Below are 25,113 nucleotides of genomic sequence, written 5' to 3'. Positions count from 1 at the left end.
TTTTACATTTGGGGATAAGCATTTAATTTCAAATACTTTATGTCAGATTCAGCTATACTGAGACTAAAAAATGTTCCACCTCTTAAAAAAAAAAAAAAAAAACCAACCTCACGAATATATATGATTCAACTACTAACAAAGCCATAATCCTAATTATATTGAATTAAATTTTAAAATGTGTAGGCTACAACATTTAGAAACTTTTAATACATGGACATTAATGATTTTGGCAGTATTTTGAAAAATTATGTAGAAAATCTGAAAATTTATGAACAGTTATTGCTTCCATATCAGAAATTTTTTTTTTATCAGCATCTTATGTAAGACTAAGCACCTTTCCACTGCTAAAAATTAATCAAATGTTCACATACTTAAAAGAAAAACATGACAGCACAAATACTATGCTATTTGAGCACTGAATGCTTTTCCATTAAAATCATAATTATTGTTATTTACAGACTATATATGTATCCAAATATACCTTTAAATTAATGGAATTTTATGTCTCATGAAAAGAGTACTTACAGGTAGATTTTTATACATATATATATATAAATTTGAAGGATAAAATGGAGTACTTTAGCTATATATTTTACTTTGTTTTAAGAATTACTTTCTCAATACAAAAGTTTTGAGTTACAGTCAACTTCTGATTCATTTGGGTAATAAATACTGGGGATGGTTAATAAAAACTCACAGTTAATCTGAGGATAGTTAAAAAAAGGGGAGAATAGCTTAATTATAATTAACAAAAATGCAGTTAAAAATTTATCTGTATTTTAAAGCGATTTAATATGGGAAAGTTTACTTGGTTGCATAAATTAAATCAGTATTCAACACACACAAAAAAAATTTGAATTAGCGTTTTATTTTGATAAAATGTGATATGAAACCGAAGAACACTAGGCATACATAGGTTAATGGCTGTCCATCAGTGCCATCATAATGTGTGAGCCTTCTGCCCACAGACCCAATGAGCATAGTGCCTAATACTATTTGTATACATCAGTTGACTTTATCATTAAAAAATTGATGGTTGTCATCAGCACACTGATGTGTCCAAGGGCCTATAATGCCATTCAGACAGCACTGCTGTACATAGGACTTACTTTTACAATTGAGCAATGCACTTTTAATAAAGGATTTACATAGGTTTATACACATTCCAGTTTAAATACAATTAAATCCACTTTAAAATACAACAACATTATCTGCTATTATAGCTGTTGTCCAGAATATTTCTTTTTCTGTTTTATGGTAGTTAGTATTACTAATAACACACTGATAATTTGTGACAGCAACTTTCCCAAAATTTCCCCCCCCAAAAAAAAAACTTTAATTATATGTATATATATAAAAAAAAGAAAGCAAAAGAGGATAGGGCTTGTTAATCTCAATCAGGAGTTGACTGTATTAAAATAAAACCACATTTTTCTTCTTTGTTTTTGTAAATGTGCATGCATCACTAAAATAAAGGGGAAAGTTTATTCAAGGTACACTTCTAATATTCATATTCATATTCAGTGGGGGCTAAGCTATTATTAAAGCGCCTGCGCACATATATATAGACATACAAAAAAAAAAAATACTGTATTTTGACACAGATATACAAAAAAAGGGGGGGGCTTGCTGTGCTTTACCCCCAAAACTGTTCTTTGCATTTGTTTAAAATTAAAATTAGGGGAAAAAAATACTAAATACCTGATAAACAATACATTAAGTTTATTGGTTTCTTACCCGATTTCATAACTATTTTCTGATAAAAAACTTCAATTTCTTTACATGACATGAATTAATTTTTACTTAACAACAATAATAAAAAGATAGTTAAAAATAAACTAAGATAAAATTTTAAAACAAGAAAAATTAAAAGATTGAATAGTTATCCTTCTAGTGGTAAAACAGAAATTTAAGAATACTATATTTCTTCTTTTTGAGATTTAAAATAACTTTATATATTATTTCAAAAAATTGTTCAGAATTCAATAATTTAATGAAATACAAGATTAAAACACTGGTAGTTTGGATTCTTATTGTACTTTTCTCTTCCAATTTAAATATCTGCACAAAATCATTAGGCAATGCTTCTGAAGGTTTTATTTTAAGATTGCTCAAATGTTCATGGTTCAGTTAAAATGTCAAATACTGTCTAGTGCTCTGTTTCAAAGAAACTAAAATGTGTTAAATAAAAATATCTTTCTGAATGAGGAAGAGAATTATAACATGCACAGATACATTTTTATACATTTAAAAACTTAATGTATTCTGAGCTAGGCTACATTTAACTTTCTTAATACCAAAAAGTAAATATAAACTAAAAATTCTACACTTAATTTTAAATAATGAGTATATTTTACTCCATTCATTATTAGCTACACAAAAAAATCATGATTGATATTAGCAATAATTATTTTGCATGTACAAAATACAGAAGGGACAGAAAATAAAATAATTAATGCTAATAAATTTTTAACTTCTTTTGTGCAACAATAATACTCTATACATTACTAAAAGAATATTAGATTTTTATTATTTTTAAGTGTCATCTGGAACTAAAAAATATCAATATATTAGAACTGCCAAAAAAATTCTCACCACATTACAGATAGATTTGCTTTTGATAAATGATTTTGAAATTTTAAATGATTTTTCCTTCTTGTTAATGCATACACAGAGCAATAAGATTTATTTGCATAACTATTAAAACACCCATAATTATCATGAAATTACATTCATTTCTCATATAATTGCTTACTGTTATAAAGATATGTTAAAATATCTATTATTGCCATCTATACAAACACATAAAACACATAGTAAATACATACATAGTTGTCAATGATTTAATCAACATAATAAGATAAAACAGGTTAAAAAGTATCTTAACAAAAATAAAAACATATAAGAATCGTGCTTTAAGGGTATACTTGCAAGAGCGAGGTCTAATTTTGGCTACTTTGATTAAACCAGTGCCACATTTTATTTTACCTCTAAAATGTGTAAGAACTGTTTAAAAACTTAAATTTTTAACAGATGAGAAAGGAGTTTTGCTTATGCAAGTACAGTTTGCTGCATATGCAACAGCCATCTGTAACATACTAATATTAAATTTATACAATAAAGTCCAATTTCAATAATCACATGCTTTTTTTATAAAACAAGAGCAAGTTTTCAAGTTTTATTAAACATGAAATTATTCACTGTATTATAATAACTGAAACAAATGAAAAATATTTCACTTTCACATGAACATGTTAAAAAAAATAAAGCACAAAAGGTAACTGCACACAATGTAAAACAAACATCTTGTATTTTATTGCACCACATTTCAAAAGGAAAGTTGATTTGCAAGTTTTGTACAAGGTTAAATGGACAAACAGCATTAAATAAACGTTAGGTATGTTTCAATATGTATGTTACTACGATACAAACCAATTTAATAAAAATTGTGATACAACTGAATTAAATTTTAATTGTACATATTTTTAAATCAAGTTCATCCAGCACTGGTTTTTTTTTTAATAGAAAAAAGCATTTTAATAGAAAGAATGCTTATATTTGCATATACTGCAAAAGCAGTTAATAGAAATTCACCAACAAATACCTAATCTTTTCCCCTTAATGTTGGTGCTATAAATTCCATATCCAATCTGCCAATTAATTTTAGCTGTTTTCTTGTTTTTCCCCTTACCCGCTTACATTAACAGTTTATTTACAGCTGAAAGATATTTTACACCACTTCAGAACAGTGCACTCCAGTTTACCTCCAGTCACACACATGCCATTTTCACTTTTTTTTTTTTTTTTTCTTTTTCTTTAAAAAAAAGGGGAAAAAAAAAGAAATCTATTGTTAATAAACAAATAAATGTACATGGATTTTGCGAAATGGTTTCAAAAATGATAAAGTTCAAATACGTATCTATGGTACAAGTGAAAAATATTGGTGAATGCTTTTGAGTTGCATAAACATTTTAAACATAAATATAAAACAGTCCATAAAAAATACCCGCTTCTGACAAACTATTAAATATCTGAAAGGAGACACCTGCCCCTTGTGAAATAAGTTTATTTTGCACTTTAGTAAATCCACAGTGATGACTTTTAAGTCAAATCACTTAAGTTGGTTCTAAGGATGAGTCTGCATTGGATGACTGAGAGAATCGGGGACCAGCAAGGGGTGAAAGAAATGCATTAACTGAAAATGGGAGCGATGACTGCTCATTATCGCTCACACTACTTCTTGCGAGAGTATCTTCCTTTACACATGAAATTTCATTTTGACAATGAGAAGAGATTTTGGATGGCACACAGTTTTGGTCATTCTCTGCCACTGAGAGAGAGTTTGACGAAGAATGATGATAAAGCGATGATGGTGAAATGAGTGGCACTGTGCAAGTTGTAAAAGTTTCTGGAGTAGATGTTACAAATGAATCCTTTGATTCAGTATTGCAGGAACTTTCATCTTCTTCATCTGGAGTACCATGGGAAGAATTTGCCTCCACAGGTAGATGGCAACTTTCATCAAGAGCTGTAGTATCTGAATGTAATTTACTATCCTCACCCTCCAGCAAGATAGTTGATGAAGTGATGTCCCCAGCATCATCTTGCCAACTATTTTCTGATACTTTTTGATCATTAGCAGTGTAACGCATACGATGTTTTGTCACTGGAAGGTTATCTTGATCTGATGCCTGATCATAAAATTAAAAGTTAAATTAGCACATGCTTTCAAAAATATGTTAATTTACTATATCACAGTACAGGGTGACCCAAACAAGGTGAAATCATTTTTAAATGATCATAAAACCTCTTATCACTTGTTTTAATGTCAAGATAAAGCTTAGAAACTTATTACACACATCAATATTTATTACTGCAACAATAAATAAAAGGTACTCAAATTTCAACCATGTTTATTTTAGAATGTCAGTAATTATAAATTGTTACACAATTCTTTGATTTGCCAGCAACAAGAATGATTTAATAAGTTTCCATGGAAAGAATCATAGAGAGTTGTTAGGGTTTTCCTCTATAGTTTCTCCTCCTTTATCAAATTCATTACATTTTATAACAGAAAATGAAAGACGTGGATAATAAAAATGTTGAGTGGAAGTTGAAAAGGATGATACAAAAATGACTAGTCTCTTAAATTTATATTTTCAGTAAAACTTGTTGGAACCAACACCATAATAAATATGTATTTGGCAAAAAATAGCATATTTTTCAGATGTATTCATACAACTTAACTGCATTTAAAAATATGATCTTTACATAGCATCTTCATAAACAAGGGCATGCTTAAGCTCTTAAATAATGCTTAAAAAAAGGGAAGCCTATTAAAACTTTATCAGAAATTGTTTCATTAATATGGAAAGAAAAAAAGGTGTCCTAAAATTTCACATTTCAAACTGAATCGCCTTAGAATTCACCTACTAGAAAACAAAAATTTAGTTCAAGATACAGTTACAATATTTATTTCGTAATGAAATATCTAGAGTATTAAGTTTTCATTTTAAGAATAAAATTATTTTGCCTGGTACCAGCCTAAAATTAAGAGATCAGGAAAGGTAAAATGCAGATGCAAAAGACAAATTGTAGAATAAACTTTAGATACGAATATTATCTACTTAGGCACATAATAAAAGTTTATTATGATTATTATATAAAACATATTAATTGTACATTAAATGCAGAATTTATTGCACCATAAATATAGCATTTCTACTTCTTTTTTCTAAAACAGAAACATGGCGATCATGTCTTATTAGAGTGTTTCTTCACGATCACATATATACAGAGCTGTTCCTCTGCATTTGAAAACTTGTTTCAATCGAGCAATGGTATTCTTTGTGATAAACATTACTTTTGCAACTTCAATAATGCTTTGTTGCAACTCAAATCATCCAACTCCTCTTTACGATCAATAAATACTCTCTCAAATGATGTCATGGAGTATTTACAACTAATATGCATTGTACTTGTAATTATGCAACATTATCTCCAAGATTATAAATGAGATACTTAGCAACCAGATGACTATAATTTATTTGAAATGAACAGCATTTGTTTCTTTCAAACTGATGATAAAATTTGAATAATATTTCCCTACTTCTCCTATACTTGCACTTCTTGCTGGGGTAGTAGAGCTGTAGGGATTTTTTTTTTTTTTTTTTAAATTGTTTCTCAGTATTGGCCACACAGTGTAAATGACAGATGACCGTACTTCATTGTAAACACTTATTAACACCCATTCAGTATAGTGGTTAGTGAAAATCACTGTCGTACCAATGGGCCCAGGTTCAAATCCCAGAGAAGCCATTGATATTTGTAAGTTTATATGATCTGTTTGGCAGGGGGCACTCAAAAAACATGGCGAACCGAAAGTCCTTTTAAGTGTATAAGGCATGCCTAACAGTCAGCAAACTGGTGTTACGGTTAGCACACTCAGGCATATTTGAGAAGTCCAGGTTTGAATTCTGGCAAGGGTATTGCTCATTTTTCATATCTTCAGCTCCAAAATCCTAATGGCTCTACAAGTAGTTAGTGGTAATGTACAACTTATGGTGAAATTATGGTGTCCTGCCCACTTATACCTGTACTTGTATGCATTACAGTCAATCTTCTTTTCAGAAATGAATCTATATTTCATTCATGTACACCATCAGAAGTAAAACTTCACTGGAGGAAGAAATTAAAGAGACAACTATAAAAGCACATGTAACTTGAATGATGTTGCAGTTAAGAACATAAAGCTTCCAGATTTTTATTTTGTCATGCCTCACATATTTTCAGAATAGAAAGTTGAAAGAAAAGAAAAAATAGTTGGTGTTACAACTCTTTAGAGATATCTAAAAGACATCAAGATATATCGTTACCCCTGTCCGAAACACAAGCTTTACAATTTTTTATGCTGTGTATTAGATTGTCCAAGAGTTCCTGTGGTTAAAAAAGTATTCACGATGACAGTGTCTTGAAGCTCCTGCAGAATGCTAGGTGGGTGCTGTAGTGATGCAAGTCAGAATCCTAATGTGCCCTACATATATTCTATCACATTACCACTGCATTCACTAGGCTCCTTCACACAAAGATACTCAGTCATTAGTACAGTGTGATGGAGACCAGCATTATCACCCTTTAAGAAGAAATTATTACCAACCACACCCCTAAACAAACAAAGATAAGGATCAAGAACCTATGTACACTTCAACAGCCGCAATATAGTAGTTAGTGACACTAACTGTAGCACTGATGGGCCCAGATATAAATCTCGGAGAAGGCATAAATGTTTGTACGCATCTGGGATGGAAGCTTGACAGTTAGTTAGGTTCAGCAATACGTCAGTTACCTATAGTACTACAGAAGCACTGGCCTAGCTTCTACTTGTATCAGCATACTTCAACATTCATAATTGCACAGACAAAAATGCATAGGTAAGCGTTGGCTATAATAATGGCTGTTCATATGATTTCACCATTTTTGTACCAATGCCTTTCTCAAATGTTTTCAGGCTTATTTGTATATGCTGTACTCTCTCTAGATTTTAAACATACATTAAAATCAAACCCCCCTTCGAAAAAAAAAAAAAAAAAAAGACTCATGTAAAGTGAACTCGATTCCAGTCTGTAGTACTCCAGTCACAATGATCTTAGCATCTCTACAATGGGGTACAGTTTCAAGCACAAGTTAAGTGGAATACAAATCAGTGACTACCTACAATAATCTTTGATGCAGCCTGATATTTATATTATATAGCTCAATGATCAAGTTCCCATAGTTTCAGCAAACACCCTCACAATATGGGCTGATGTAAGTTTTCTCTCTATTTTTTTTTTTTTTTTTTTTTTTTTTGAAATGATTGTCAAATAATGGTCCTGATAATCTGTTGCACCACATTTCAACAATAATCAGGTAGAATTTTGACATGGTGTGTTTAGGATACCTTTTGATCTTTACAGATCAGTATCTGTCCTACTTCTATTCTCCCAATCGTATGCCATTTTTCACAATCCAACTTATGCCCTCTCAACAACATGTTCCACCTCCATAATTAAGAACACTTTTTAGCTAGTCACACATTTTTAAAATTAGAATAATAAGTCCCCACTGCTCAACTTTCCGCACCATCTTTCAATGAACTTAATTAAAATAAAGCATGATTTTGTAGCTATTCTTTTAATTTTTCCTACCAGTATAGCTCAATCTAATACTATGCATGGTAAACACATACTATAACAACAGTTGCAACAGCATCACTATTAAAAAGATAGCTACATCTTCTGGTGAATATTTTATTCTATCTATTTAGTGAATATGGATATAAAAAAATTATAAAAATGAATTTTTAAGCAAAATTTTGGCAATTATGAAGTTTAAAATGATTTGCTTCAATGTTTCTCATTAAATTAAATTCAGTTTTTCAGAGTTAATATCTCCACAGTTAAAAATATTTTCATACTATACTATATTAAACTATCAGCACTGTAAGAAACTTTTCTTTTAATGATCAAATTATTTGATTAACTAACTGGTCTCTGATTCTGCAGAATTACAATGAATTAATTTGCATTTCATTATACTCTTCATTGTGTATTTTATCTTGTCATATGAAGAAAACAGTCTCCTTCTTTGACCGATTCCAAATTTTCATTTTTCTCAACTGGGAAAATATTACACATTGTCCTCATATTTAAGAGGGACTATTTTTAATACAAGTATGAGAATCAAATACTCAATGATAATTTAAATTCTTGCACCATTTCCTTCAATCAAAAACATGCGTATTTTTAATTCATACATTTAACTTACCAGGATGTTTGCAGCTGAATCCTGCTGACTGCTTAAGGACGAACGACTATTTCCAAGCATTTGATGTGGAATGCCATTTGGTCTTCCATTGCATAATCCAGCAGGATAACCTCCCTGAAAACAATTACACATTGTTCATTACAAAATAATAATTATCCATGTCATATACAACTATTCCAATGAATTCCAGTGATTCCACCAGAAAGAACATTTTTGATACTGAATTTTCCCTCTCCTTGACATCTTAATGTTGAGTCAATGCATAAGTTTATGCCCTTTACACACAGTATTTTTCCTAGATATCACTGATAATGGCAAGTCTGTTTAATACACTAGAATTCCTGCTCATCATAGTTTATATCCACACCAATAAATATGAAAGGTTCTATTTCAGTTAACCAGCCCCACCCCCAAATTCTAAGGTACAGAATGTGAAACTGAAGACAAGCATCTCCAACACATTATGTGCGAATTCAACAAAGATTCTATTGTTACAAAGACTTCCGCACTATGTGTGGACAGAACGAAAAAGGCAACCTGAAAATAGACCAAGGTTCTGTGGAGGTTCTAGATGAGTTTATGTATCTAAATCAGTGATTTTACAGAAATTTCATTCACCACACTGCCAGAATGTTAAGAACAGGGTGTGAACAATGCACACAAATACATCAATGATGCATTGCATAATTAATTTAATACTGAAAGGAATAAATGCACACTGGTAAAAAAATGGCACTAACTTATACATCAATGCAGTTAACATGCAATATATATATATTTTTAATTTAGCACTCAATTTATCACATGAGCCCCAGCAAGAAATCTTGCCACTTACCCTCACACAAGACAATAATAAGACTTAAGCAAAGTCCTGAAATGTGACTTTAACTAAGGTACATAAAGATCACCTAGTTGTTTTTTTAAAAAAAAAAGGTCATAAAAAATTTAATGCTGTAAATACTGACAGTCTGTGGCAAAATAGATATAACATGAAATTACACAGAGTGAAGATGATAAAATACATTAATTAAGAGCCTGAAATTTGCTTGCTACTTTAGTTAAATGAGTTCTTCCTCGCTAGGAAAATTCAAATTAAATGGAAAGTAGAGCTGAAGCAAGTTTTAAGGAAGTCCATGGCTCATCTTGGGATGTTGTGCCATGAAATAGATAAAATTATCTTTTAGTGGCAACAGCTTTTAGTTCTTGTTCTGGAAATAAGTTTTTATTAAAATTAGCAGGAATGAAAAAAGTGATTAAATAATATTCTTATCAAAAGCATTTCTTTCTAAGATTTGAAATAAGAACATGAAGATCAGATTTGAATTTTTTTTTCCTTTTTTTTTTGCCGCATGTGTACATGAATTTATATGCAAGACTTGTCATTACCATTATGCTTATCTATATATTTATAGCAATTTTTTTAAGGAAGATTAACAACAGGAATATTTTTAAATACCCAATGTCTAATGCATCATTTTGTTCTTTAGAAACTAGCTAAACACTGTGCCAAATAAAATTTATTTTAAATTTATACATAATAGAGAAAATAATTTTCAGTGTACCTTTGTATCCAAATGCCGGTCATTTGAGCCATTGGGAAAAGTGTTCAGCATTGGTGTAAAGCATTCCATTTCTTGGCACTCGACATTGGATGCTCTTTTCTCTGTAGCTGGTAAACTTCCCAATATATGGCCATTGACCTGGGAAATATAACCATTGCCACAACAAACAGAATATCTGCCATCAGAACCAGGATCAGCAGCTGGAGGGCAACATCTACATAGAAAAGAAAAAATAGCATTCATTTGCAAGGGATTGAGTTACAACTCCTCAAAATTCATTAGAATGTGAAATCATTAAAAAATATCAAGACATTTATATTTCTAACTGCAAAATTTCTTCAAGTATAATTTTATAAATGTTGTGAGGTAATTTCTACTATTTTACATGACTTTTGTTTCATTAAAAACTCCCAAGTAGGAAAATATTCATTATACTTGTTTGCTAAAAACTAAAAAGTAATGAACTATATTTGATCATATAGATCAAATATAAACTAACGTAATAAATGTATTACTTAATAATAAATTACGTAATAAATGTATTAACGTAATAAATGTATTAATCCCACATAAATGTATTCACTAACGTAATTTAATTAATGCCTATTCTAATGGATTCTTTTAGATCAGGTGGATATTTTTATGTTTCCATGAATTTTTCACATAAAGGTATAATAACTTTTTAATTTATTAAGGAATAAAAAATATTTTATCAACTGAAATTTCTCTACATTAAAAAGAGAGAGAGAATGAAACTTTTGATCAATGGTTATGTACTATTTACCTAATATTCTACAACTTATTTTAAGAAGCTTTTTAACACTTAGTACATTTCTGTAACTGAAATTTAAGGAATAAAAAGCACAGCCACCTTTCCTGAATTCTTCCTTTCCCCCACTCTACTTTAATATTTACTTCATTAATGGATTCAGAAATTGCATCTTTTTGTAAGTACTGCATAAGTATTTTTGGCATTTAAAGAAAAAGCTTACCTATTCCGACATATTATGATAATAGCACATATGATGATACAAGCCACGCCAATTGATATCCCAAGAACAATGCCAAGAAATGGATCTGGAGGTTCTGCATCAAACACTAAATAATAGCAATAATAAGAGTTAAATAAATAAATATACTAATAAAATGTATTATAATTAAAAGTTTTAAATTAAAAACTCAGGTTATGTGCTCCAACAAGAAATGACATGGTTTGAAATTATAGGTTAGTATAGAAATTCCATTAAAGTCAAATAGTCCTTTACAACTACTTATTTGCCTTTGCAAACTACACTTGAACCCTGCTATAATGAATTTCAAGGGTCGGAAAGTTTGGTTTGCTATACGTGATTTGATAAGGAAAGATTACCTCACAAAAAATATAAAAATATTGCTTTTGTATTTGAATGAAAATGAATAACAAAAGATAATAGTGTATTTACTTTTAACTTTTACTCAAGATATGCATGATTGCAAAGAAAAGACTCAATGCCTTTTGCAACAAATATTCTATCTTTCTAAAACACTTTAAGAAAGCAAAACCTTAGTTAAGGGTAGAACTTGGAATAGTATTCTTACTTTTTTTTTTTTTATTTTTTTTTAAAAAGGCCATAAAATGAATCAATTCTATAAAAGAAAATCTGTAAGATTCACTATCTCCTTTTTTCCTAAATAGTGAACATTTTAAAATTTCCATCATAATATTAACTTTAGAACAACCTCACAACTCAGCCGAAGAATTTGAATGGAATCAACGATTCTTAGGTTTAAAGGTCACATAGGTAAAGAACCACATACAAAGAATACCATATGATATCCTAAGATTTGCTGATTGTGTCTTCGTTCTCCTAGACTCAATTTCACATCTGTTTTGTTTAGAACACAGAGAAGTTTAGTCTTTGTTTAGAACACAGAGAAAAATTGGGATGAACATAAATGAAAAGTTCTTTTTCTTTTTACACTTATAAACTTTGTTTTTATATCTTTATATATTTGTGAGTAAGAACAACCAATAATTAAAACAGGTGTATGTATTACATTATTATTGAACTGAAAAATAAGGTAGCATGTATTCTAATAGCTTCAATTATAAGCAATTTAGAGTGTTAACTTATGGTGAATACTTAATACTAAGTTGCCAAGGGTTCATCCAGAACCTCTAAAGCTATGAGTAAACATTATTTTCCAGATTCTAATTCCAAAATGACCTGCCTACTTTATGCCTTAACTCCTTTTCTTCCAAGAGATACATTACTTTAAGTGTCAAGATACATTTCAAGATGCAAGTCTATGAGCTTAAAGATATCATGATTAATATTTTCGAACATATATGCACGCACACACACACACACACACACACATGGTCTGGCTACTTAGAGGGTTAACTGCTTCCCAGTTACTATAATGATTACTGGAGGGTAGTATAAAATAATGATGCTGCACTTTTAACTTTTTAAACTATTTACTTATTTATAAGCCTAGAATATAGAGAACTGGAATGCCAGTATAATTTTATTTCATATGTCTCCCAAAAGTATTGAAAATCATAAGTTACTGAATATTAAATGTTGCCATTTACAAATTACTAAATATTAAAAGTTACAGCTAGCACTATATTATTAATGATATCATATCATACACTGATACCATATTATTATTATTATTCTGAATGATATGGTAGCAAGTACGCTAATTATTTCATGAACACGGAATATACAGTAGTAATTTATTCTGAATATTTAACTGTTTTCCAGTAAAATGGTAATTATCAGAGGCTGCTGCTATATCAATGATTCAGATACACATTTAAAAAAAAAAAAAAAAGCCAGAATAATTTCATTAAAAATACTAACATTAAAAAAGGGCCAGAGAAATTTCATTAAAAATACTAATTCCAAACTATTTTTAAACAGAAATAATCATTGAATTTCATACTTTCTTGACTAGGCAGCTTGGAATTGTTGTGCCTCACAGGGATGTTTATGGTTATCTTTTGTGAAGGAGGACCAATGCCAGCTCCATTCTCAGCTTTCATGCATAAGTAGTAAAGTGTATTGCTAGACAGGCCGCTCAGCAATGATGTTAGTTCAGGACCTGAATATTAATCTTAAATTCATTATTTCTCAAAATTAAGAAACATTACCTAGAGAACTAAATAAACTGCAAAAGAATTGTTTTACAAATGTATTTAGACAAACCTCGCTCTTCTTTCGAATTCCAAGAGTCAATATTGTCATCATCAATTCGAGAATTGTACAAAATGTGGTAGGCAATAATTACACCATTCGGAAATTTTGGAGGCTGCCAATTTAATCGAATAGAGTTTGCATCAATTGGTGCCCACGTGACATCTTCAGGAGCAGATGGCACTATATGGAAAATAAGCTTTCAATGATAAATGTTGTGAAGTTAACAGATATCACTCACAGTGTTTTTATAAATGTTCATTATGAAATTTAATGATAATAAAATATGAAAACAATTATAAATAATAAATCTGAATTGAATGACATAAATAATAATAACAATTCATTGCAGAAATGACATAAAATTGTATGCATTTTCACAAACATAGAATAGCCTACAATTATTTCATATGTCTACAACCAAATTGCTTTAAACTGGTGCTAAGACAGCATGATAATGTACATACTGCCACTTTTCAAAGTGTTACTAAATTTTAATTACCCATGCATAAGCTTATTTCAACACTTTTGAGACAATCCAATAATTGAATTCAGCTATTCCCGCCCCTTACAAAATCTGACCAGAAACTTAAGCAACAATGGAATGGTTACACACATTTAAACAAAAAGAGGAGTGGGTATCCAAACTGTTCCTTCCCCTAACTAAAATGCTACTAATTAAAATTAGTTCAGAAATATGCTTCCACTGAAATTTTACAAAAGGTTGTGATAAAATTTTAAGTTTTATATGAAAATCAAATCTACATCTATTTTGAAATAAGTTAAGAATGACATACTATTATTTTTTCAAATATGAAAGTCACCCTATTTCTGAAAATATTTACATGAAAAGGTGTGTCCTATAAGAAAAGAAATTAGTCCAGTAACACACTTCAATAACATCAACATGCTGATCAGTACCTGTATTCCCATATTTTTCTCAATAATAACAACTTTTTATTTCTGCACAGTTTTGTAGTGTAGCTTTTTTGGTAATACTTTCAGATAGACAAAAAAAGGGGGGGGAACGAAGATTCCAAATGAACAAAATCCAATCTTATTTATCTTATTTTTAAGATATAAGCAAAAGTTCCTAGTTTTCAATGACAGATTTCCACAATAATGAAAGCGATGTCTCATTTTAAAATCAAAGGAAAAAACTTACTTCATTTTATTTTTCAAAATAATTAAAATGAAAAGCAGAGGTTCTGCATACAAATAAAACATTGTACATTTGCAAATTACAGAAGGAAAATGCAACTGCAACTTTTGGATACCAAAGGCATATGATGCAACTCCATTCTGGAAGTGCTTAAAAAAAAAAAAAGAAAGAAAGAAAGAAACACTTATGGGAAGTACACAAAATACTTTTTTTTCTTCCTTCAGAATAAATTTTGAATACAATAAGAAAAACATGTAAAGACAAATTTAAATTATTTTTAATTCCATTTTAGATATCATTCTATTCATGTATGAAAGTATAAAATGCACTTCAAAATTAGCAAGACAAATTATAGTACAGAAGAGTATCTTACAGGCTTCATTTGTTCGACATTCCACCATCTGACTGAAAGGGCCTTGTCGTTTTCGTACATCATGCGAACGGACAGAAAATTCATAAAGAGTAAATGGTTGCAAATCTGTTATTGTAACTTCATTATTTGTACTAAATATGAGAAAAATAGAAAATAACACTTTAATAAATAAGGCAATGTCAGTACAACAGTTTCGTGCAAGTTACAGTTATGGCAAAAATTGCCAACATCTATTTTTCATTATGCTTTTACAGCGTATCACAACAAACAATGATTAGCATACTTAACTTTGGACATATCCATTTTATTATAATATGTGACAACAGCTCATAAATCTGCATTATTTGTTTCAAAATATTCTGTAACACTTTTTTTTTTTTTTTTTTAATTTCTATACTTCATTTTCATGAAAGAGTTAAATTGATTTGTTTTTGTATCAGATGCTTATTTGATAATAATAAATAAGCTAACTTTTCAATCTTCAACTTTCTTACTCAAAAGAGGTTATCTGAAGTGTATCAAATGGGAAATAACATATGCAGTAACACAGATTTAGTGTGATGACAATGATAAGAAGACAAATGATGCTGGATTGGTGATCCACACTTGCACTAAGAAATAATTCTAAATATTTGACACAACATCTATATTTTAAATTCAAGGAATAACATACAATAAAGCAATACAAGAACAAAGTACGGTGTATTTGCTGACTGCTTAGTTTCAAATGTAGGTTTGATATGTTTATATTTTAACTCACAAAAGAGATAAGCAACAAACATGTAAGTTGGACAAAGCAGATACAGTAAAAGCAAAAATAAGCTACAGATAATTAAGAATAAAAATAGTGATTCTTTTCCTTCTCATTAGAAGGGCATAAATATCACTTTATATTACAGATCAATCAAATTTTTGATTTAATTATACTGAACAACATATTTTACTTTATATATATTTTATTTTTTGATTGAACAGCAGATTTTACTTTCACTTCTGTCATTACATAAGTATATGCATCATTGGTATATGAAAAAAATTTATTTTGAAATGACAACTTAAAAAAAATTATCATAAGAATATTACATTTTTTAGGATAGAAAGGAAAAACATCCGAATTAAATAGGAAACTTAAGGCTAAGATAAATTAAAAGTTAGAATTTTATTTTTTCATACAATCATAACAAGAACTGCTTAAAAGTTCAGAAAAAAATAATATACTAACCTTCGTATATAATAAATATGTGATTCATTGACTAGTCCATTTGCAAAGACTGGATGATAACGAACAGTATAATAACTAATATTTCTACTAGTTACAGGTGGTTTCCAAATGAGATGAATACTTGATGAGCTTGTGGGTTCAGCTTCCAACTGATGTGGTGGCTCAACAACTGAAAGGATTAAATATGTTATATATATATATATATTATAACTTCAAATTTTGGAAGAAATTTATACACATATATTATAAACAAGCTACATTTTGATAAATAATGATAAAATTCTAAAGACATATTTATAAATATTATGTGGAGTTAAAGCTCACCTTTTTTTTAATAATTATCAAACGATACTTTTTTTATATATTTTTGTCAAAATAAATATCAAAGGAAAAAATTTGAAGTCACAAAAATATATTTCATTAATGATTATTCAGTCTTCTATTACAAGATAAACAAAAAAGTTCTTGCCGTTTTGGACAGTTGGAAAGAAAAAGTCATAAAACAAATAATAATCACTGCTAATCCTCAAAATAATCACCATCAGCATCTAGTGCCTTTTGCCAACAAGTGGTTAGCCATGCGATGTCACCGTGGTTAAAAATTCAGGAGATAAGTCCATGAGGGCCGGTTGCTGAAGCATTTCCCACGAAGATGGTTGTCCAGGGAATGGAAAAAGTAGTAAGTAGTCTGTTGATGCAAGGTCTGGAGAATATGGTGGATGGGATAGTGTCTCCCCAATTGCTGGATAGGGTGCCTGGCTTCCCAAGCCACATGCGGCCTCGCATTGTCATGGAGGAAGAATTATACCCGTACGATTGACCAATGCTGGCAGGCTTGCCGTGATGGTTTGGACCACTAGCAGAAGCTCATTAGTGCACCACTTGGTGACTAATCCACCAGATACAGGGCTTGATCTTGCATAAGGTCTTGAAGGGTGAGGTGACAACCAATGTCTGAAACACCTGGATGTGTCATACTGGACCCACTTTTCATCGCTGGTGAGTTCTCGATCAAATATGGATGCATTGCAGTGCTGAGCAAGAAATGGCAAACAGGCAGTGACACGCTGTTGCTTGTTTGCATTGGACAGCAAGTGGGATACCCACTTTCTTAGCATGTATGTCTTTCCTATGTGGCGCAAATTGATTGTTTCATTAGATACCTGGAAGTGTGCAGCAAGCTCACCACATGTTTGGCTACTGTCACTTTCTATGGCTACTCTCTGGGCCTCATCGTCCAGCGCTCGTTGCCGACCGGTGCGTCATATCCCCTGACCTGAACTTCTGGAACTACTGCCTAATGGTTCCTTTGTTAACAGCATCATCCCCAAAGCCTGACAAATCCGGTGACTTGATATTCTGCTACTGACAGGCTCAAGTTAAAATCATACAGAAAACAACTCCAAACGAGCACCTTTTAGCACATCCATTTCAATCAATAGCTGTGTGAGTTATGTTTGAAGTATCAATGCAATGCACTTTTACACTCTTGGTCGGACTCCCATCCTAACCACTTCATTGCCAAGTTTGGTGACTATTTTTATGTTGGGGTTCACTCTTTCAATGTCATATCAGAAAGAACTTTTTTGGTTATTTAGCTATATAGATAAGTAATGGCAGTATTAATATAGATAGCACAATAAAGCTTGTAAATTTTGCAGAAGGGGTTCAGAAAATAATATTGGGACATGTATGCAGCTTTGACTGTTAATGAATTATACCAATTAAAACTTGCTTTGCAATTAAAATGTTATTAAACTTCCAAACCGGTCCCTCCCTCCAAAAAAGGAATTCATTAAAATTTAATTTTGCAGTATCTATAAAGGGAAAATTTGTTATTACATGAAGAAATTTGTCAATAACCAAACACAGGTAAACAAATGATATCGTTGTAAAATACACCTGAAATCAGAAACTTATGCTTACTTATGTATTATTAAGGTTTTCCTTTCCTTTCTTTTCTTTGTTTCTAAATTCATGTTTCTTAGTTCAGAAATTTTTTTTTTTAAGTATTCAAGAATAAACTACTGTTCATATGCATTACACACTTTTTCCATTTCTTTCATGTGGGTTTAATAATTGTAATAAAAATTTTAAAAATTAACTTCTGGGGGAGAGCGTAATTACTTTTGTTGTTTTATTTCCTGCGATTTAACTGAAAATAAAACAAACTTGCATAATAAATTCTAAAATGTACATTTCATGTAGTGTTTTCAAAACAATACTGTTGCTGAAAAGAAATCAAACAAAAATGCAACATTTTTCAACAGAACTAGTCTAACCAAATATGTCAGAATTCTGTGGATCACAGGTCATGTCTTTTCAGTTTTATTTACATTTCTCCCTTTCTAATTTTTGCATTAAGTTAGAATTATTTGAAAAAAGTAACTACCAAAACATATCTACAGTTAACAGACTAACACTGCTGGTTGATAGTTAAGTGTCACATCATTCAAATATATTATTAATCCATCAGCCATAAAAAAGTTATTAACGCATATTACAGCTTTACCTCACACTTAATAAATATGAGAATGGTGATAGGAATAATAAATCAGATACAAATAATTTAAAAACAGAACTCACAAATGACAATGTAAATATTGTTGAATGCAATAAATGTAAAAATAAACAAGCACACAATGATAATTTGTAAGAAAAAAAAAAAAAAAAAAAAAAAAAAAAAAAAAAAAAAAAAGCTTGTTCAGCATTTTAGGCAATTTATAATCATAAAAACATTAAAGTAATTTGGCATAAAATACAATCTTTTTCCTTTGCTCCTCTTTTGAAAGATTAATAAATTTTCTTTAGATACTGTGAGCAAAGTTGTTTTGTCAAACTTAAGACAACGATCATATACTTACTTAAATGTAATGTATGTGCATAAATGTGAGTATAAGTTAGACAATTATTTTTAAAGCGGCAACCGTAAAATTCGTAATTATGTCAAAAAAGCAGTTTTAGATTAGATTACATTTTGAATAGAACTATCAATTTCAAGAGCAGTCAAACATAAGTTCCTATTCTTTAGCTAGAGGGGGAAAAATGACATATATATTCAAAACTATGCCAAACTAAGGGATTTTTTTGGGGGGGCATACCATTTAAAAGCTGTATCTTAGAAAAAGTAACAGAATTATCCCACTTATTATGCAGATGAAGGAAAGATAATGAATCCCATAGTTTTTTCGTTCATGATTTAATAAATGCACCTGGGGGAAGACTGGAACTTTTTAAAAAGTATTGTATTTTATCTATTATTTTTAAATTAATGAGTAAATATTAACTTTTTAAACATTATAAATGCATATAATAAGAACATATTCTCTTCTAAATCAAAGCTTTTTTTTTTTTTTTTCAAATTTAAAATCTTTATTTCTTTGCTGCGAATTGCCCCTTTACAGTCAGTGTCAACATGAACTGCACCATCACTCCTCACCCGCTGTTTAGGTGGCAAAGGTTCTAAGAAATAGCCGTTCTCTTCTCAGTCCTGAGTCTTATCTGCACAGCAATTGGCTATAATGATATGTTTACTAATCTGAAGAAAGATGCTTAAATGTTGGTTGGATTTTTTGGAAACATTTAAAAATCTTCTGGAATTACTCTTTATAATCCAAAAAAGATGCCATTCAAAATGCTTCTATCCCATTTAATTGGATAAGCATGGTCCTAATACATCTACAAACAGACTTTCAAACTATAATTCTTACCTTCTACAGTCTCAGTATCTGAGTTGTCACCAGAAAATGTGATGATATTACGCACAGACTCTTGACTCTCACCATCTGCATTATATGCAAAAAGGTGCACTTCATACCATGATTTGGGAGCTGACAATGAAAAATAATAATTTATTTACTACCAACATAAACAACACTAAACAGCTAATACTAGCTACATGGTAAAAAAATAGGATGATCTTTGCAATATGGTAACAGGTAGTTTGGCGACATTTTAGAGGTGATAAAGGTTACTACCTAGGACTTTGGGAATAATGTGAGAAGTACTCAGTTCCGATTACGCATTATTTTGTGTGAGGGAAATGATAGATTATGAGATATGTCATGTGACATTAATGGACGAATCACTGTTCTTTAATCGGAAAAGGGGGTAAATTTGTAAAAATATCTGCTGTACAGCATTAGTTTCATTCTATGTTCTGTGAAACAGTGTTGTTTAATATTTGGATCCCATGGCCCTATATAAAGTAAATCCTAAATTTTTATTGCTTTTATGTGCAATTGAAAAGAATTGCTTAATTGTGGATAAGTATGAGTGTCCAACATGTGGGTATGAAATGAGATTGTGTGAAAGGAAGGATATTACAGATAAGTTAGAATGGTGGTGCAAGAAATCTGGTGAAAATGGACATTTTGTGATCCACCATGCACTCAAGATTCTGTAGAAGATTAGGTTAGTATTTTTAATTATTTGAGGATATTATATTTATGTATTGTTCTAAATGTAAGGAGTAAATAAATTAATATGGTATCATTGGAAAATTGTTATTAGCAATGATTTAGTTTAAAGTAATTAGAATTTTAAGCTAATTTTTATTAATTTAATGTATGTGCTTATTTATATTTTAAGTAGTGTTTTTTAATTTAATGATCGTGATTTTGAGAGTTATATGTTTGTAGTATTTTGGAATAAGTTTGAGTAGAAGTAAATGTGCATGGAAAGAATTTAAGTAGTTGACACTAAGTATTTGGAATCATTTTTAATGTTTGCGTTAGAAATTGGCAGGTGAGGTTTATAATAGATAATTTAGAGGGAAAAGTTTTCAGATATTTTATTTATTTCATACGTGCAAATGTTCATCTTTGGAAAGGGTATATACTTTTTCGTGATCAGGTAATTTCATATATGTCCTTTTTACCGAATTTAAAGATTCACAAAATTTTCATGCATTTTTGTGAAATTTTTCTAATTTATGAGAAAAAAGCAGTGTACATGGATATAGTGAAGAGTGTGCGCAATGCCATTTTTGTGCAATTCTGGGATGTTTTTTTAAGTAAAAATAAGTCGACCTGTACATGGTTTAATTATATTTTAATTAAATGATAGTTATTTTGTGAATTATATGTTTGTAGCAATTTGGTATACGTTTGAGTGGATGTAAACGTGCATGGAAATAATTTAAATATTTGACACTAAGTATTTGTAACCATTTTTAATGTTTTGTTATGAATTCGTTGGTTACGTTTATAATAGATAATAAAAGTTTTTGGATATTTTATTTATATTATACGTGGAAATGTTCATCCTTGGATAGGGTATATACTTTTTCGCGATCAGGTAATTTCATATATGTGCTTTTTACCGAGTTTAAAGATTCACAACATTTTCGTGTAAATTTTTGTAATTTATGAGAAAATAGCAGTTTAGATGGATAAAGTCAAGAGTGTGCACAGTGCCATTTTTGTGCAATTCTGGGATTTTTTTTAAGTAAAAATAAGTCGACATGTACATGGTTACTGTGTATGTGCGATTTTGAAAAATGCGGCAAGGAGTTTGCGATTCTGCACTTTTTCCCAATTTTGCAGTTAATATTTGTCATGATTAAGCAGTTTTGTTCCATAAAATTTCTAGCATAAGTGTGATTCGGCTAGCAGATTGTTGGAAAAAGTGTTGAGTGTTGAGTAAATAAAAAGAAAAGAAATATGTCTTTACTTAGTGAAGACAAAATGGTGGCGAAAAAAAAAAATAGAGGGTTGCTGTAGCAGAGTTGGTCGCCAAATTTCCATAATCCAAAGATCAACCAAAAATATATATAGGTAAAATATTTATCTTTCAAATAATAAATTAATAACAGCCCTTTAACTTCTGTCTTCATTCTAACAATAACACAGTAATCATTTTTCTAATTAAGCTCCCTGCAGTTATGATGCACACTTATCACTGAACCCAACATCTGAACATAAGAAATGGAATCCTGGAATCCGTATAAAATGTCACAACTCCCCCCCTCTCTTCACTCTTCTGCTTCTTTTTGCTGTGTTGCCTTGTCTCTAGTCACGCAGAATTTACTTTTCCAATTTTGTCCATGGTTTAAGGAATGTAAGCTATATAAAATTGTAGGTGCATAGCACACCCATATCGATGATGTGGATTATCCAGGAATAAAATTATGTGTAGAATTTACTGCCAAGTCTGTTTTTGAGTGTTATCTTTCTAATTAATATGTAATATATATATATATATATATAGGTACAAATTCATATATATATATATATATATATATAGGGTTGGAGGGAAAGTTCTATCGTATTTTAAAGAAAATATTTGAATTCATTTATAAAAATATGTGTTTAATATTAATCAATTATATATGCTCCATTATTTGTTACAACCTGTTGCCATCTTCCAGGTAACCTGTAAATTCCTGTTTTGTAGAAGTTCTCATCCATGGAGTTAAAATAGTCAGCAACTGCCTTAGAAACACTTTCAAAAGACTTAAATTTTTTTCCCGTTAGATAATTTTGCAGAGATCTGAACAGGTAATAATCAGAGGGTGCAATGTCAGGTGAATACGGGGGGTGACTAAGGATTTCCCTTCCTAACGCATTCAGTTTTTGTAGTGTCACCACTGCAGTATGCGGGCGAGCATTATCGTGATGGAACACTATTCCTTTTCTGGATGCTAATGCTGGCCTTTTTTTCTTTGATAGCTGCATTCAATTTATCCAGCTGATTGCAGTACAGATCCGCGTTGATGTTTTTTCCCTGTTTCAGCAACTCGTAATACACTGGACCTTTCCTGTCCCACCACAAACAAAGCAGTACTTTTCGTTGATGGATACTTGGTTTTGGAACTGTTGCTGATGATGTTCCTGGTTTGCAGTAAGATTTTTTTCTTTTAATATTCTCGTAAAGAATCCACTTTTCATCCCCAGTAACCAGCCTGTCCAAAAACGGCTCCACATTGTGTCTAATCAGATGTGATGAACATATTCTTACATGATCAGACAAATTCTTTTCCGTTAATTCATGTGGAACCCAAACACTTTGCTTTAACACAAACCCAAGAGATTTAATGTGATCTCCAACAGTTGTATGATGAATGCCAAACTCTTCTGCAATTTCTCGACTTGTTAAATGTGGATTATTTTCCAACATGGATCGCAAAACATCATTATAGATCTTGGATGATCGTCCAGATCGAACACTTTCTTTGAGGCTTAGGTCCCCAGAACGAAATTTGCTAAACCATCTTTGACAAGTACGAACATTTACAATATCTTTTCCAAATACCGCACATAAATTTTTACATGCAACAGATGCGTTGCTTCCTTTTTGGAATTCATATAAAATGCAGTGTCGTAAATGCACTTTATCTACGGACATGCTTTTTTCTTTAAATATTACAAGTAAATGATGAATGAAGGGTAAAAAAGGGCACCTTTTATATTATACAGCAGCTAAAAAAACAAACCAAAAAAAAAAAAAAAATCGGATTGACTTACTAGCCAGATGTTTTTTTTATTTACAAGAAAAATCACCTGCCTATTTAAAATACAATGCCAAAAAGCCATTAAGTGTGTTATGTGCAGAACAAAGTATTTATTAACAAGAATGTTCAAGAACAAAATGCAAGGCTCACCCTCAGGACATGATATACTTCATTCAAACAAACAACATTCATTGCTATTTCTTGTTTCACTGCATTGTGGATTGTAACATAATAAATTATTATTTTAGATGAGGGAAATAATCAAAGGAAAACTAATATATATATATATATATATATATATAATTATTATACAGTCAAAAGTTGTTAATTCGGACACTCATAATCCGGACCTCAAAGCTACAAATTTTCTGCGCATGCGTCGCGTTGACCGTCGCGTTTCTGCGCATGCGTAAGACCTTTACCGCTGCGAATTTGCGTGCGCAAAATACGTTTACGAATGCGCGTTTAATGTATAACGGACGGGATAAGCTAAGCTAAAATTATCTAATTATCTATTTCAGTTACTGTTACAGATTGCGTTGTTCCTTAATCTTCGAATTGGATCCGGATTATTATTTTTTGCAGACTGTTAGAGCAATTTTATAAAAGTAAGCTTGAACTTTCGATTATGTCAAATAGAATTTTCGATATATATTTACTAATATGTAAAGGATATACAAAGCGAAAGTATCTTTCGGTGTCCATTAAACAAAAAGTGGTATTGCTGCAAAAAATGGATAAAGGCCATATCCTTTGTTTATCTAAACTTTAACGTTTGTTTATCTAAACTTTGTTTATCTTTAACGGGGTGGCAGTGTGCATTGAATTGGAAGTTGATCTGTCAGCACTATCCTTATCTTAAGGGCAGATGTTTTTATTTTATTTGGCTTATAATTGCTTACTCAATGTAGTATTTCATCTGGTCTTTGATATGATTTAAATCAAATGCCTCATCTCGCTTCCGATAGCGAAGAAAGTAACAGAGGTTATTGAAAACGAAAAAATTTCGATTGACAAATTAGTCGGTATTCTCGACACAGCAATTATAGGACTTGAACAGCGGAACTTTGTAACTGAACAAGAAATTATGTCTGTTTATAAAATTAAAGAGAATGTATTATAACATAAAAAACAAAGCAACTTAAACAACTTACATTGAAAGAAATGTTTAATAAAGTAAACAAATAAATATTAAGCTTTTTTTTTTTGTAAATTTTGATACCCTTTAGATCATAATTGTTCTTTATTTCGTAAATTACGGTTTCATATTTTTAATTTTATAATTTCTGCATGCCATTTTACCAGATTTAAACTGATGATCTATAATCCGGAATCGCCGAAGTCCCGACGA

At 30.5% G+C, this 25,113-nt stretch overlaps 1 protein-coding gene across 2 annotated transcripts in view; it reads right to left on the bottom strand.

Annotated features, from left to right (window-relative positions):
- Positions 1–3,528: 3,528 nt before the first annotated feature.
- LOC118203146 (protogenin-like) overlaps positions 3,529–25,113 on the bottom strand; it is a 255,985-nt gene continuing 234,400 nt past the window's right edge. For both annotated transcript variants that reach the window (XM_085813493.1, XM_085813492.1), the window contains 9 exons: positions 20,020–20,139; positions 16,310–16,478; positions 15,088–15,218; positions 13,565–13,735; positions 13,302–13,460; positions 11,360–11,465; positions 10,368–10,581; positions 8,806–8,919; positions 3,529–4,691 (listed from right to left, as the gene is read on the bottom strand). In XM_085813493.1, the coding sequence (XP_085669619.1) occupies positions 4,116–4,691; positions 8,806–8,919; positions 10,368–10,581; positions 11,360–11,465; positions 13,302–13,460; positions 13,565–13,735; positions 15,088–15,218; positions 16,310–16,478; positions 20,020–20,139 (1,760 nt within the window). In that variant the 3' untranslated portion in view covers positions 3,529–4,115. The remainder of the gene's footprint in view (positions 4,692–8,805; positions 8,920–10,367; positions 10,582–11,359; positions 11,466–13,301; positions 13,461–13,564; positions 13,736–15,087; positions 15,219–16,309; positions 16,479–20,019; positions 20,140–25,113) is intronic.

The sequence above is a fragment of the Stegodyphus dumicola genome, chromosome 3, assembly GCF_044657685.1.
Source record: "Stegodyphus dumicola isolate Sdum_Otavi_A_Nest chromosome 3, ASM4465768v1".
Taxonomy (NCBI): Eukaryota; Metazoa; Arthropoda; class Arachnida; order Araneae; family Eresidae; genus Stegodyphus; species Stegodyphus dumicola.
Note: the sequence above shows the minus strand (reverse complement) of the source record. Positions and strands in the feature narration are given on the sequence as shown.